Raw genomic sequence first — 12,006 nt, 5'->3', positions numbered from 1 at the left:
GTGGGGCACAAAGAATGGCACATGGTAGTTGAAGTCCAGCCATCATTCCTCTTGTGTTGTTGCTTCAGTCTTTCTGAAGCAGGTTCTTTGACAGGCTGTTTTGATCAAGGCTTAGATTTATACCTGGTGTGGGGACAAATTCTTTACTAAGTTCCAAAACAATGACTCTGCGGGTAAACTGGTGTAAACATGTTGGTATTGTTATAACTGTGTTAAGAGATAGGCAAATGGTTGGCCTAATTATATAGGTTAAATAATATATTTTGCTTCATCATCTCATTTGTAGAGTTCCTGGAAAAGTGATAGGGGATGCATATTTGATGAGATAAAGATAAAATTTAAGTTATACATGAGATTTTTTTTTTTATTCCTTTCTTTGCAATGTTTCTGTTATTAACCAAAATCTCCAGAATTTGGGATTTTTTTGTTTGTTTGTTTGTTTTTAAAATTTTTTTCTATGACTGTGTATTCTGAAATGGTCTTTCATTTGATCTAGGAATCCTTCCATCCCTAGTAAAGGCATGAGTCTTTCTGGCACCTGTCGTTTTTCGTTTGTCTATGAACAATGAAAAAAGCTTAACTTCTATAGGCATTTTCTAATTACTGCACTGGAAAAGCTAATTAATGTAGTGATGTGATGCACTTCACTCTGCATCTTCAGTCATGTTTTTTTGAGAGTTCTGCTTGAAAGTCTCTATGTTAGTGTTTCAACTAAATATAAGCCAAGAATGAAATATCCTTTAATATCAGGTAGCATGCAGAGTTTTGACTGAGAAAGAATTGTGGAGATTAAACAGTTTCGATGGTTCATGTAAATAACTTCAGGCTTCTCAGCCTTCTGAATGCATTAACAGAATTTTCATGTGGAATATTACTCTGATATGTATGTTTTAGTAAAATTTAACATTGTTGTAACTTGAGCAAGTGTCATCCCAGAAGAGTGAGGAGAAGGATGTGATTTCTTTGCCATTGAAAAAGTTCAGTTAAACATATTTTTTTCTGTTTCGAGGTATCAAATCCCTTTCATATATCATATTTTATTTTATTGGGCAAATGTTATAGCTGCTAATTTGGATCTTAAACTATTTTGCTAGGTATTAAGTTCTGGCAATGAGAAAATCTACAAGTACCTAATGGTATTTATTATGCACAACTCTGATTTCAAGGAGTCTTTGCAGACCAGAAGTTTCTGCTGCTATTCAGATATTGTTCTCTTCCCTCTCTTTGTGGTACTAGATATTGTTTTATTGAAATTATCATGATTTTGTCAGCTTCCTAATTCATGTTTTATTATTTACACTTTTTTTCCCATAACTTCTGATACAAATTGTATCTAATTTCTAACACCTACACTAAGATCTCAAATGGCAGCAGCAATTTTTAAATAAATTAAATGATTAATGACTCTCAATGTGGAAGCCAAACCCTTGACTTAGGTGTGGCTGCAGCAGAAGCATCTTCTTTGCATGGAATGTTCCAACATGACTGGTGTTTGGGATGTTTATGTGTGTTTTCATGGCAAGGCCCCAGCCCACTGAAAAATCTGCTATAAGATGACTCACAGTATTATGACAGAACATTTTATGTTACTTAAAGGGCATTTAGTTTAATTTGTTCTTGATTATGCGTAAAACTACTTAATAATGCTATGCAAATTGATATAAAATATATTTAAAATACATTACAAATGACTTCTACAAAACTCATATATTTGCTCTATAGCCTTAAAAATGCATGGACAATGCTTTTAAATCTACTTCAACTACAACAATTAAATATTTATTAGAGGATACTCATCACAACTGCAATTTCAACAGTTATTTTGAGTTTAGTGGACAGGTATCTCTGCAAGCTTACAGCATGTAAAAATGGCATTTATTTCTATTTAGAATTGCAAAAAATCCCACTATTAAACAAATGGAACAATATGGCAATCAGTGATTTCCTGAGCCATGTTTTTTGGATACATTTTTCTCAGGCAAAAAAAAAAGTCCTTTACTGAGCTCTGGGAGGTAAACTCCTTTCCCTGTGGATTTGCAATGTATCCCTCTAGTACTTGTGAAGAGGAAAGGGTGATCTGCAGAGGGGGAGGCCCCAAGCCCTAGGCAGCATGATCTTGCTGTTCTTCGTGCCAGGTGCTTTTGCATTCAGGTGATAATACTTGTCTTTTCCCTTTTGTAAGCCATCAGTGGACTTGTTCTTAGTCAGCTGTGGAGCCTTCTGTCTGCTTTAAAGAGCCAAAGACATGCACTATTAAGACAGGCATGAATGCCATCTTCTGTAGGACTTTCTTGTAGACCAAGACTTTAGATAAATATGGACCAGTTCATCTAGTTCAGTATACTATGTTCTAAGTGTATAATTAAGTGGAAATGAGAGTATTTATTGCAATTTTCCCTTGTTCTTAAAGGGAAACTGTATTATAATCCAATGCTGGTAGGAGTTGCAGGTATGGGAAAATATGTTTAAAAGGTGTGGAGGCATCTCTGCATCTCTACAGAGTAGGCTCTTCAGCTGGGTGGTGAAGTTGCAGAACTGATGTAAAATTATTTATTCTGGAAGAGCAGCTGTTTTTATTGATTTTGTTACCTGTGTCGCAGTGAGAACGTTACCTCTTCTTCAACTAAATGGAAGCTTTATTTAAAGAGATTATTGTGTCAGTGTCTCTGCAGCTTGCAGCTTGTTTTCTGGGAATAGTCAAGGCTTTTACAACATGTCCTTTCATGTTCTGAAAGTTGGCAATCGAACAGGCAGTGCAAGTGATTATTCTTGGGACATTTTTATCAAATGTGAAACAAATGTAAAGAAGGCAGAAGGAAAATAATAACCTAAGCAACAGTGTTACGCTTACAAAAACCTGATTCTCTTGTCAGAACTGCTGTTAAAGCAATCTTTATTACTCATACCATCTCCATTATTGTGGCTGAAACAGGAGATGGGGGTGCTCAGTTTTCTTTTCTAATACTGTCTTATTTTTCATGGATTTTCTGTGCTGCTGAGAGCAACAGCTGATATTGGTTTCAGTGCATTGTTTTCGTTGCACTGAAATTTGGAGAAGAACAGCGTGAGCTTGATCGTGCTCCCACTAAGCATATTGGAAGTGGAAAGTCCCGCTGCCTTAGGAGGATTATATTACACTGCTTACATTTTGTTATTATTAAATGTTCTTTCAAGGCATAATGGGTGCAGTCTTATTATCTGTCTTGTAGACTTGTCTTCAAAAGAGCACAAGGAACACAGTGATTCTAAATGGCTGAAAAGCAATAGATTTTTATTTACAGTGCCCTTGTAGTTAGTTCAAAGACAAAATTGTACTGAGTGTCCCAAAGTTAATACCATTTTGTTATCAAGGGAATTTAGGGTGCTGTCAAATTAATTTTGAACAATTGTATTTAACAGTTTTATTTCTATCTATTGTAATTATTTAAAACTTCTACTTGGTACAACTAAGAAAATAGTCTCTCTAGAAGCAAAAATGAGAAAATTGAAAAACTGAATTGTTTGCCGAAAGTTGTATGCCAATTTTTTTGTTTTAGGGTTTTTTTAATGGTGAGTCTGGTTTTCAGTAGTGTAGGATTTCAGTAGCAAAGGTTTCAGACCCTTGTAGCTCTAGTTGACTTTAATGAGATGAGCTTTCAAACATGCTCAGCTTGTTTGAAAATCCCTTATTTCTTTTGGTGGACAGCTGTGAGAATTCCAAGTGCTGAAAGAGGCAAAGAGTAACACACTGAGGATCACAAAATCTAAAACGCAGCTCCTACATAGCAAACATCAAGGAAAATATTGGTTTTGAAGTTTTATATTAATTTAAAACATTAAAGTAGTGATGCTGATACAGGATAATAATTATGAGCCTTAAAAATATTTATAGGCAAGATTGGCTTAAGACAGTTATTCCCTTAAAGCAAGCATATTGTGGCTGGAAATGGAATCTAGCAGGATGAGTTGTGGAGGTTTAAGTGTATAGGACTGAGAGTTACCTATAAGAGATTTGGCTCCAATGTATATCTGAAAGCAGGGCTTAAATGTGTTTGAAGACCTCTTTAAAGCTTGTGAGAAAAGATTAAAGTGATGGTTTTGAGACTAAACTTTGTTACTGTGTGGCTTCTGACACATGCTGAAGAATTTGATACAGAATGACCGAAAACTTGTGAAAGCATTAGAAAGTAACTCCCTTCTGTAAAAGAGAAAAGTAAATTTAATCTCCTCAAGGGCAGTGGAAAGGACAAGGTGTTGAAATACAATGTCAATGCACATGAATAAATATACATAAGAAAATAGCCGTGTATACAAGGGATGGCTGGAAACCAGCTTGTACATGAAGAGCAGAAGTTTTCTGCTGCTTGTGTTTCTCAGTTAGCAGTGGTCTCAGGTTGTTCACCTGATTTTAATGAAATTCTTTTATAATGAAAACTCTGTTGCTGTGTCTGTCCATACTCATGGTTTGATTTGCCAGTACAGCAGTAATTTAAAACTGGTAAAGAGTTGTAATCAAGTGTTGCTGTTTTTATTTGACAGGCCGGACCTGATAGACATGAATACCGTTGCTGTTCAAAGCAACCTCGCAAATTTAGAACATGCTTTTTTTGTAGCAGAAAAACTTGGTGTTGCCAGACTGCTGGATCCTGAAGGTAAGAGATTTACAGATGGCTTTGTTGCAAAACCCCCAACACTAAAATAAAACCCAATCTGCCTGCAGGTTGTAGCTGTGGGCATTCTTACAACTATGTGATAAAGCACTGTTCTGTCTTGCTCTTTTAGATGTCGATGTGTCCTCACCTGATGAGAAGTCAGTAATAACTTATGTGTCATCACTTTATGATGCATTTCCCAAAGTACCAGAAGGTGGTGAAGGCATCAGTGCAAATGTAAGGAAAACAACACTTTTGTAGTGTGTGAGCTACATTAATAAAATTCTGAATTTCAGATCCAGAATGTTAGCTAGATCTTCCATAGTGCTGTCACACTTTTCTTTGACATGGTTTTTCTAGGCTGAGATTTTAGAGTCTTTGCTATTTCATGTCATGGGCATGAAAATATTTGTGCAAAGAGCTTAACTGAAAATGATATGCCTGATTTGGAGAAAGATCAAATCAAAGTTCTAACTTTTCACTTGTGAGTTTATAAATATACCTTTCTGATTCTTACCAACCTGAAACCTATTAATCTAGAAAATAGTTTGTTTTCAGTAGAATTATTTGAGATCAAAACTGAAGACAGAAATCAGATATTTGAAAACTTTAACTGATCTGTAAAGAGCAAATAAATATTGTCTCAGGATTTCAAAAATCTATTTTCTATATATGTGAAGTCTTCAAAGCTGAAGCAGAAATGAGTTCTTGATGATTTTCACCTCTTCTGTAATCTGGGTTTTGCTTTGGCAGGATGTGGAAGTCAAATGGGTTGAATATCAGAATATGGTGAACTACCTCATGCAGTGGATCAGACACCATGTCGCGATAATGTCTGACAGAACGTTTCCCAATAATCCTGTGGAGTTGAAGGTGAGGTGTGGTGGCTTAGACAGCTTGTTGGAATTACATTTTATCTTACTGACTCAAAGCATACTTAAACGAATGACGTGCTTGTTGATTTATAAAATCACGTCAACTGTAGAACAGTACTACTCCTTAACCTTTTCAAAATATACTCAATACTTTGCTAGCATATGAACAATCAAAAGTAAATCTTTACCTTGTCACTGATTTTTTTTTGTGGAACTCTAGTTTGAAAAGTATAATGGTAAGCTTGTGAAGAATATTAGAAGAAGGTTTGGAGACTAAAGTTGTATTCACTGTAAATAAAACTTGATGTTATTTTTCATGTTTCTGTAGGCACTTTACAATCAATATTTACAGTTTAAAGAAACAGAAATTCCACCGAAGGAGACAGATAAATCAAAAATCAAACATCTGTATAAACTACTAGAGGTAAGTTTTAACATCATTGAAATGTATAGAAGTTTATTTTCGGTGGCGTAAAATAACAAGTGCATATGAATTTTTAAGGTCTGGATAGAATTTGGACGCATCAAACTTTCTCAAGGCTACCATCCAAATGATATAGAAAAAGAATGGGGAAAGCTGATTATTGCCATGCTGGAAAGAGAGAAGACCCTTCGGCCTGAAGTGGAGAGGTATGCTAATGAATATTTGACAGACTTTGTTAATATATTTCCTGTTGTTTTAATCCATATTGAAATTTGTAAATATCTTCTTCTATGATGATGTCTTCTATGATGATGATATTATTTTTCTAGATCAAGCATTTCTGCCTTTTTCAAGGTCTGAAATTCTCTACCTGCCTAGAGGGAGGTCCAGATATAAACAACTGTGGTGTGCTCAGAAGGTTGTGATGAACAGCATCTGTTCCTCAGATCATCAAAGCGCTTAACGCACATATATAACACTTTCTTTGTGCACTTAGTCAAAGTTGGCTTTATACCACTTCACTGTTTCATTCCATATTGATTTAATATAAGGACCATCCTCATCCTTTACATTAAATGTGTATTTTTCTTGGTGCACAGCATTGTAGAGGTTTTAAAAGGTAGTGGTACTTGAGAGCAAACCAAGTGTTTAGATGTGGAACGGCATAGTAGCCTTCCATGACAGTAGGCTGTGGGACACTTTTTACATCACTGATGACATATTAAGCATGATTAAAGTCTTGATGCATTTGAGATGCAGTCTGAGAGCATTTTTTCAATGGTATGTCTTTCTAAGTTCTATGGGAGACACATTAATTAATTTAAAAATCCTCTTAAAGTTAAATGATTTTTGAGGCTTCTACCTGTGGGTAGATATAGAGACCTGGATCTGGATTAATTCTGCTTGACTTTATGCATCCAAAGAGACATCTAAGATCTGAATCACTTCCTAGAGAATCTTGTAGCTGACTTTCTGGTGACAACAGGGTGACCTATCTCTCTGGTTTAGGTACATGAAACTAAGTGTGAGGAATCCAGACCATTGTATAGGAAGTCCTTAGAAAGAGAGATTTCAGTCAGAGGACAAAGACAGTCAGAACCGACTAAACATATGTCAGGCTTACAAGGGCAAGAGCATGACTGAAATGGCAGATTCAGTGGGAGGTGTTGATTCACAGCACCCAAGTGTGGAACAAGTTGCTACAGAGGAATACAAAGCTGTCCACACTGAGTTTTCCCTCTTATGCAGAGCAGAACATTGGAAAGCAGCAGCAGAAATACAGCCTGCTAGATCTTGTAGGTTAATCTGTCCTAACCTGCTGAAAGTACAGTGTCTGTCTTTACCAATAGAAATTCTGTTCATACTTGTAGAAAGCAGGATTATCTTTGTTGAGAATGTGTGTAAATGACATTAGTTTATTTCTATTTTTTATACGGTCTGAGCACAGACAAACAAACATTAACCTAACTTCCTTCCCATATTTCAGGAAGGGTAAACACACTTAATGACAGGTCATATGGTGATAATCACTGCATGTGGGGATGGCTGTAAAATGAGAGAGAAAGTGTCTGAAAGTGCTTCTGGTTTAGTCACCAAGTTAAAAGTATTGATTAATGAGGACCCAAGAACATAATGCATGTTTGTTGCACTGGTTACCAGTGCATCTCATAATTATGAGGTGCTGATACAGCTGCTGGGGTGAAATTTGATTGTGGCAAAAATGTGACTAGCCAATACTGAAACCTGGTGAGTAGTAAAAGTTTGCTTGCATGTCTGTCAAATACATCTGTAAGTATCAACACAAACAGACAATGTGTGGCCAGATTGGTATATGGGATCAAAATTAATATGGTGTCAATGATGAGAGTGCCAAACTGAGCTCTAGTTTGCAAAACTAGCAGAGTTTGGCATTGCTGCAGGGGTGTGTCTGTGCCTTTGCTGAGCTCTGCTGAGTAGTCACCTTATGGGATGGGTGTGGTTGTTCAGGAATTCTAAAAGCAGAAAGTGAAATACTGAAAAAATCACCCCAGCCCAAAATCTGAGTTAAAAAAGTAAACTTGAAAGCAGTGATCAGATTTTTCTTACTTATTTTCTGGTTAAAACAGCTGGAAGAATTTGGCTGTGAATGTGGAAGAAGATGAAGCGCAATTTTTAGGAGGACAGTGTAGTGGGACAGGGCAGTTAGTGAAGATGCGTGCTTGGACAGTGCAGGAATGACAGTAAGTTGGATGGTGTATAGGTGTCTCAGATTATATTGTAATGAGTTGATTGACCCTGGTACTCCCCCAGTTTTATTGTGCTGTCCTATTTGAATGAAAGGAGTCAGCCCAGCCTGGAAGTTATTTGTACTCTACTGTCGAGTGTGGATTTCTCCCTTCTCTCCTTTTTGAAACTTTCCATTGAAGAGTCCGAGAGACACCGCAAAGAGTTCTTTTAGTTTGTACTTGGTTTATAGCTATTTAGTGACACTTAAATAAAATATTTGGTGTGTCTGTTTCCTAGAGACGCCCCATTGTTGCTGCCTAGTCTGTACTTGCAGAACTTTAATGCAAGGTAGGGAAGCCAAAAGTAAGGTAGCGTACATAGCCCCAGGTAAAATCCTTTGAAGAGCTGGCAGAATATTAATTGCTGGGTTTTAAATGTGCACACTGAAGCCTATATAAAGGAGGAGTCTAGGTGTTTCAAAAGCCAGTAGTGGAATTTCATCCCTAGAAGCTGTACATTTTGCAGGAATTTTATTTTCATTTTTCAGCAAATGCAAACAGCCAGAAGATCTGTGCTCTGGGTGTAAAGATGAATAGCAGTAGTTACAGCTACCATAGCAGTGATTCGCTGTTTAGCAACAGCACTAGTACTCGAACCAGCGTTGACTCTAATGAGAATTTCCTTTCTGTTAATTGTGGTCCCACGCTGATTAAATCTTGTATAAGCTTTGGTAATGGAACCTTAGAAGGGAACAGGTAACTGGCATATGCATTTGTGCTTTGTGGTAGATGCTGTTGATTCATTTGTTTGTTTTTAAAGTCATGCAACATGATTGTAAATAGAAATAACATACTAATTATTTATTTTCCTGAAATGCTTTGGCGTCATCTAGATTGGAAATGCTGCAGCAAATTGCGAACAGAATTCAGCGGGACAGCCGGAACTGTGAAGACAAACTGATACTTGCCCGGAATGCTCTGCAGTCTGTAAGTCAGTCGGTGATTTTACTTGTCTGTATTCATAAATTTATAGAAGTTGAATGGCAAAAATTTCTTAAGGGCTTATGAGGGCAACCCTAATAGCTGCTACGTTTATTTTCTTTGTACTGTTAGAGGTAGCATGTCTTCAAAAAATTGCACAAATTGCCTAGAGTGTGTTCTCTTACATTTTTGTTCTGTAGTTAATTAAATGCTTCACATTTTTTTCAAGATAAGAGTAAGTTTTTGGGTTAAAAAAAAAAAAAAGGAAGTCTTAGAGCTGATATCTTTCGAGTTTAGCTGCAAGGCTTATGACTTTCTCTTCTCTATTAAGGACACCAAGCGATTGGAGTCAGGGCTCCAGTTCCAGCATGAAGCAGAGATAGCTGGGTATCTTCTTGAATCTGAGAATCTTCTCCGCCAGCAAGTGATTGATGCCCAAATTCTTATTGATGGAAAATACTATCAAGCAGATCAGCTTGTTCAAAGGTATTTTACAGTATATTTATATGAATAAATAAATGTCCCAAATATGGATTCCCATTATGGAAAAAATTTTCAGTTCTTTATAACTATGCATAAACTTCATGGTCTGTCACTGGGCACCCAAATATCAGATATTCTGGTGAGTGCATTGCCCACAAATGTTGAAGACAACAGGAGCTATTTGTACTTATGAAAATGAAGTCAACCCTGGACATGACTTAATGTTTAATGTTTACTAAATATCTGTATGTAAAGATGTTATCTTGTTTTATTGCACATAAAACACATTTAGAATTTACTGACCTAGATTTTTTAAATAGAGGTGAGATTTCTGGTGACAGCTGTAGGTGTATTAATGGGTAATAAGTGCGGTAACATTACGTTATGTATGGCACTGTGTACAGAGTTGGCAGAAAGAAACATTTAAACTGCATAATTCTGTTTTATGAAAAGTGGCTCCAAAGTTTTTTTGGGATTCATCCTTGGACTGATTGAGATGAAGTGCATAACTCCTTGGCAGTGAACTGCAGGTGTTTGATCTACTGCAACATGTAGTGTCTTGTAAGCTTTCTGGTTTGTTGATTGTTCCCTGGAATTGTGCATAGTGCGTGTTAGTGCATATACCATTTTTTCAGTCTTTGCTTGATTTCTGCATTTATTACCTGTATAGAACTATAAGCTGATATTCCCTGTACTTTCTAATAAAAATATTTGTTTATAATATTTAAGTGTAACTAGAGTGTAAGACATAATGTGAGCTCATATCACGATTCAGTTGATCATGATAAACCTTAATCATAATAATTAATTGTTTGTTTTTTTTTTTAAATTTTTATTTAATAGAGTTGCAAAACTTCGTGATGACCTGATGGCCATACGGACCGAATGTTCTTCCGTGTACAACAAGGGGCACGGGTTGACCACAGAGCAGACAAAACTGATGATATCAGGAATAACTGAAAGCTTAAACTCAGGATTTACAACAAACCTAACACCTGAATTAAATGCTGCAATGACACAAGGTTTAACACCTACTTTGACTTCTTCCAGTTTGACATCTGGCCTCTCATCAGGTCTTACATCCAGACTGACACCAACCATCACTCCCGCTTACCCATCAGGCATCCCACCACGGTTAATTCAGAGCTATGTGACAGGAGTGGACAGTGGGACTCTGCAAACACTCAAACTGATGCAAATCAGAAAACCTCTTATGAAATCAGCTTTTGTGGATCAGAATTTGACAGAAGAAGAGGTGAACATGAAGTTTGTCCAGGACCTATTGAGCTGGGTGGAAGAAATGCAGGTAGCAATTTTTGCAGAAACAGTCCACTTTTAATGATTTGCTTTTTATAGATCATGGCTAATCTTTTCTTCCTGTTTGTAAGGTTCAACTTGATCGAGCAGAGTGGGGTTCAGATTTGCCAAGTGTTGAAAGCCATCTAGAAAATCACAAAAATGTCCACAAAGCTATTGAGGAATTTGAATCCAGCCTTAAAGAAGCCAAAATGAGTGAGGTACTGCACCATGTTCTTTATTTCTTTGAATACTTTCTTACTGAGTGATGCATAAACTAATATTTAATTTTAGAACGGTGTTTGGATTTCACAGTTTTACCTTTATTTCTGATCTCTACATGACTTACGGTGAAATCAGAAGATCTAATGGTTCAACATATCTAACCTTTTTATTGTCTTTTGATCTCATGTACCATATACAGATCCAAATGACTGCCCCTCTTAAACTCACTTATACAGAAAAACTGCACAAACTGGAGAGTCAGTATTCAAAACTCTTGGTAAGTTAACCATACCTCTTCCATGTTCAGCTTTTCAGTGTGTATAATTTCTGATAAGGGATGAGCTTTAAATTCTGATTATTTTGGATCTTCTTCTTTTCCTTTCAATAAAGAACACCTCAAGAAATCAAGAAAGGCATCTAGATACTCTTCACAATTTTGTGTCTCGTGCTACTAGAGAGTTGATATGGCTGAATGAAAAGGAAGAGGAAGAGGTTGCATATGACTGGAGTGAAAGAAACCCCAATATAACAAGAAAAAAGGAATACCATGCAGTATGTATTGCTAATGTAATCTAGAGGGAGTTATTAAATGATTTTTAATAATTAGATAGACTTCTAAAACTTTTTTCTTTTTGTCTGAAAAAAGGAATTAATGAGAGAACTTGATGAAAAAGAAGAAGTAATTAAATCAGTACAAGAAATAGCTGAGCAATTGCTTCTTGAAAACCACCCAGCCAGGCTAACCATTGAGGTAAGTTAGTAAAACCAGCACCAAAACAGGAAAAGTTTTGGTATTTAAAAGAGCTGAATTTTGGAGGAAAAGGGGAAAAAGAAGGCAAATGTAGAGAAAATTAAACAAGACTCTAAATTAAAGTGTCCTTCTAAAA

At 36.3% G+C, this 12,006-nt stretch overlaps 1 protein-coding gene across 33 annotated transcripts in view; it reads left to right on the top strand.

Annotated features, from left to right (window-relative positions):
• Positions 1-12,006, top strand: part of LOC110482163 (dystonin) — a 283,630-nt gene that overhangs the window by 133,584 nt on the left and 138,040 nt on the right. For 32 of the 33 annotated variants that reach the window (XM_085574702.1, XM_085574701.1, XM_085574705.1 and 29 more), the window contains 12 exons: positions 4,519-4,631; positions 4,762-4,868; positions 5,385-5,504; positions 5,835-5,930; positions 6,009-6,136; positions 9,028-9,121; positions 9,447-9,601; positions 10,442-10,904; positions 10,987-11,115; positions 11,319-11,396; positions 11,510-11,671; positions 11,766-11,870. In XM_085574702.1, the coding sequence (XP_085430828.1) occupies positions 4,519-4,631; positions 4,762-4,868; positions 5,385-5,504; positions 5,835-5,930; positions 6,009-6,136; positions 9,028-9,121; positions 9,447-9,601; positions 10,442-10,904; positions 10,987-11,115; positions 11,319-11,396; positions 11,510-11,671; positions 11,766-11,870 (1,750 nt within the window). Of the gene's footprint in view, positions 1-4,518; positions 4,632-4,761; positions 4,869-5,384; positions 5,505-5,834; positions 5,931-6,008; positions 6,137-8,585; positions 8,891-9,027; positions 9,122-9,446; positions 9,602-10,441; positions 10,905-10,986; positions 11,116-11,318; positions 11,397-11,509; positions 11,672-11,765; positions 11,871-12,006 lie in introns of those variants that run through there. The other variant, XM_085574697.1, reaches the window with a different exon arrangement.

This window comes from Lonchura striata, chromosome 3, assembly GCF_050655825.1.
Source record: "Lonchura striata isolate lonStrDom1 chromosome 3, ASM5065582v1, whole genome shotgun sequence".
NCBI lineage: Eukaryota > Metazoa > Chordata > Aves > Passeriformes > Estrildidae > Lonchura > Lonchura striata.
Note: the sequence above shows the minus strand (reverse complement) of the source record. Positions and strands in the feature narration are given on the sequence as shown.